Source organism: Egretta garzetta, unplaced genomic scaffold (assembly GCF_000687185.1).
Source record: "Egretta garzetta isolate BGI_Z169 unplaced genomic scaffold, ASM68718v1 scaffold85, whole genome shotgun sequence".
NCBI classification, from domain to species: domain Eukaryota; kingdom Metazoa; phylum Chordata; class Aves; order Pelecaniformes; family Ardeidae; genus Egretta; species Egretta garzetta.
The window spans coordinates 3,358,862-3,361,326 of NW_009259718.1; the positions used below are offsets into that span (position 1 = coordinate 3,358,862).

Below are 2,465 nucleotides of genomic sequence, written 5' to 3' on the forward strand. Positions count from 1 at the left end.
CCACCTCCCCCCCCGGGGCGGGGGCGCAAAGGGCCGAGTCCCTGGAGCGGCTGCCTCCGAGCCTCCGCTGCCCCCTGGGGGAGATCAGGCTCCAGCAGCAGCCGCCCCGGGAGTTTGGGGGTTTGTTTCCTTCCCCTCCCCCCTAAATATTTTGAGAAGCCTGCTGGATCAGAAAGGAGGACTCTTCAATTCGGGACGACAAGGGAGGCAGGAGCCTACTGGAGCAAGAAGTCCCTCCCGACAGCGTTTGGCAGGGTGAGTAGGGTGGCACGTGCCTGGTTCACACCCGCACCGAGCTTCAGCTTCCTTTCATAAAGGTGGACAAAGGTGCTGGGCCATCTTGTCTAGACTGTGCTCTTGCCTAGAAAGGTTGGACCAGATGATCCTTGAGGTCCCTTCCAACCTGGGATTCTATGGTGATACAGGCCATTAATAAAAGCTTTTAGTGTCAAAGCTGATAAATTAGTAGATATACACGATAGAGATGTTCTAAATTACAACCTAGGATCCAAAAGACTGTGGCTACAAGGAAGGTGAAGACTTAATACAGGGTTGTGACTAGAGCCAGATGATTTGCAGATAGGACTATTGAGGGCTGAGAAGCAACCTGGCGCTAGCCTCAGTGGAACTGAAGGGGTTTAAGCTGTGCCTTCAAACAAGCTGTGAAGGGACAGGTTTTGAAAGAAGCTTCTCTAGCCTGGCAACCCTCTCACCGCAGTTTGAGGACTGTTCCAATAACCATTCCAGTAACAGAAGATGGAGCTTGTGGAACCACTGGCCCACAGAGCCCTTGCCAAGTTGGCACTTAGGGACTAAGAGCTGACAAGGGTACCAGATACTTTTCTCTTGACGCTTTCCCAGTTTCTGACATACTTTCAGCCAAGGATTCGCTGCCCCTGTGATTTACCTATGTAATAACCCCCAGCTGCTCTCTTCCAGGTGCTTGCTCAGTCTCCACTTGAATCTGTGCACATTTCCTGAATCCACACCACCTTTTGGCAAGAGTCCCGCAGGTCCACCACCCTGCTCCTGAGAACACAGGCTTCATTCAGCTGGGTGAACAGAGGCTTTGGTTTCATCTTTCTAAGGCTTAGGCCTAAAGAAAGTTCTTTTAATTCCCTGCTGCTTCCAGCCAAGTGCTTCTAAAGACAGAGTAGCATTGCCCTGTAACAAGATACATAAAGTCAGCCAAATTAACAACTAAGGGAGAAGAGATAGGCAGATCCCTGCTCATTGTACAGATTTTTCTCAAGTATATAACGGTCTTTGTGATGCTAGACCATAAGGATGCCAGCCTTTGACTCACCATAACTTCTCCTCTAAAGGAACCAGTAACAGTCATAGAAAACTAGAAGCTAGAGTTTTTTTTAAATGGTTACGTGCCTGAAATACTTTTGCAAAGCCCCACTAAACTATAAACAAAAGGCCACTTGGTCAGTAAGTGCCATTAGCATGGGGTTATGTCATCATCATTGTGAAACAGAGACAAATCCTGCTCTAAAGACAGGTTTTGATGTATTTCAACTAACATTTGGATCATTCATGCTTAATGTTAATCACAGATAAATGGAGAGCAAGCAGGAAGAGGTATTGGCAGGCGTTCTCACTAACTTGAAAATTTGGCAATGAGGAAAAACCTAAGATGGAGCATAATGAAATTGTCAAGTAGGATGTAAGAACCTGAGGCTCACAATCCAAAAGGATGCTAAAAGCTTGGATAAAAAGTAGAGGACTCTCGGGCCAAGTTCAGGGATGCAGGCTGGAACAGATGTCTGTGAGAATTACATCAGAAACGATTGAGGGGGCAGAACTGGCACGGAGGAGCTCAGGCGTGGAGCAGCAGCAGGACCTTGGGTCTGGGCCAGAAATGCACAGCAAAGGTCACAGAAAGCACTGGGAACCCAACTGTGTGAAAGCTGGCTTTATTCTGACCGCGATGCCACAAAACCATGCTCCGTGTGCTGAACCCGTGGTCTCTCCTAGCGGTGCTTCCCGGTACGATTGAAGCGCCTGTACAAGTACCGGATCCTCTTGTTGAGTTTGTGGTAGTCCTCTACAAACATCCGATCTCCCACCACCTGCTTCTTGCGGATGCACCTCTGCAGCTCGTTCCCCCGCCAGCCTCGCAGCCACTGGGGCCCCACGATGAGGTTCTTCGGGTGGATCTGGAAGCCGCCTGAGAACAGGAGGGCAGAGCAGAGAGGATGAAGCCAGGCCTTGGAGAAGGCTGTTCCCAGGGCGGCTGGCCCCAATCCCCACCACCACCCTCTCGCTGCTGGAGGAGCCGCTCGCCTGCAGGTGGGTCTGCCCTCCCTCCCCTCCTGCCCTGGGGCCACAGCGGGGAGCCTTACCCAGGATCCCCACATTGTCGTAGACCCCGAATAAGGCCCGTTTTTTCGTCCACCGATCCACCTGCTTGGGCTTTGGGGGCTCCTTGATGCGGAAGGCTCGGGTGAGCCCTGCCA

The 2,465-nt window shown here is 51.2% G+C and overlaps 1 protein-coding gene across 1 annotated transcript in view; it reads left to right on the forward strand.

Moving 5' to 3' along the window:
- Nucleotides 1-2,182: 2,182 nt before the first annotated feature.
- NCAPD2 (non-SMC condensin I complex subunit D2) overlaps nt 2,183-2,465 on the forward strand; it is a 25,207-nt gene continuing 24,924 nt past the window's right edge. The window contains 1 exon segment of the mRNA XM_035894568.1: nt 2,183-2,298. Coding sequence (XP_035750461.1) covers nt 2,205-2,298 — 94 coding nt within the window. The 5' untranslated portion in view covers nt 2,183-2,204.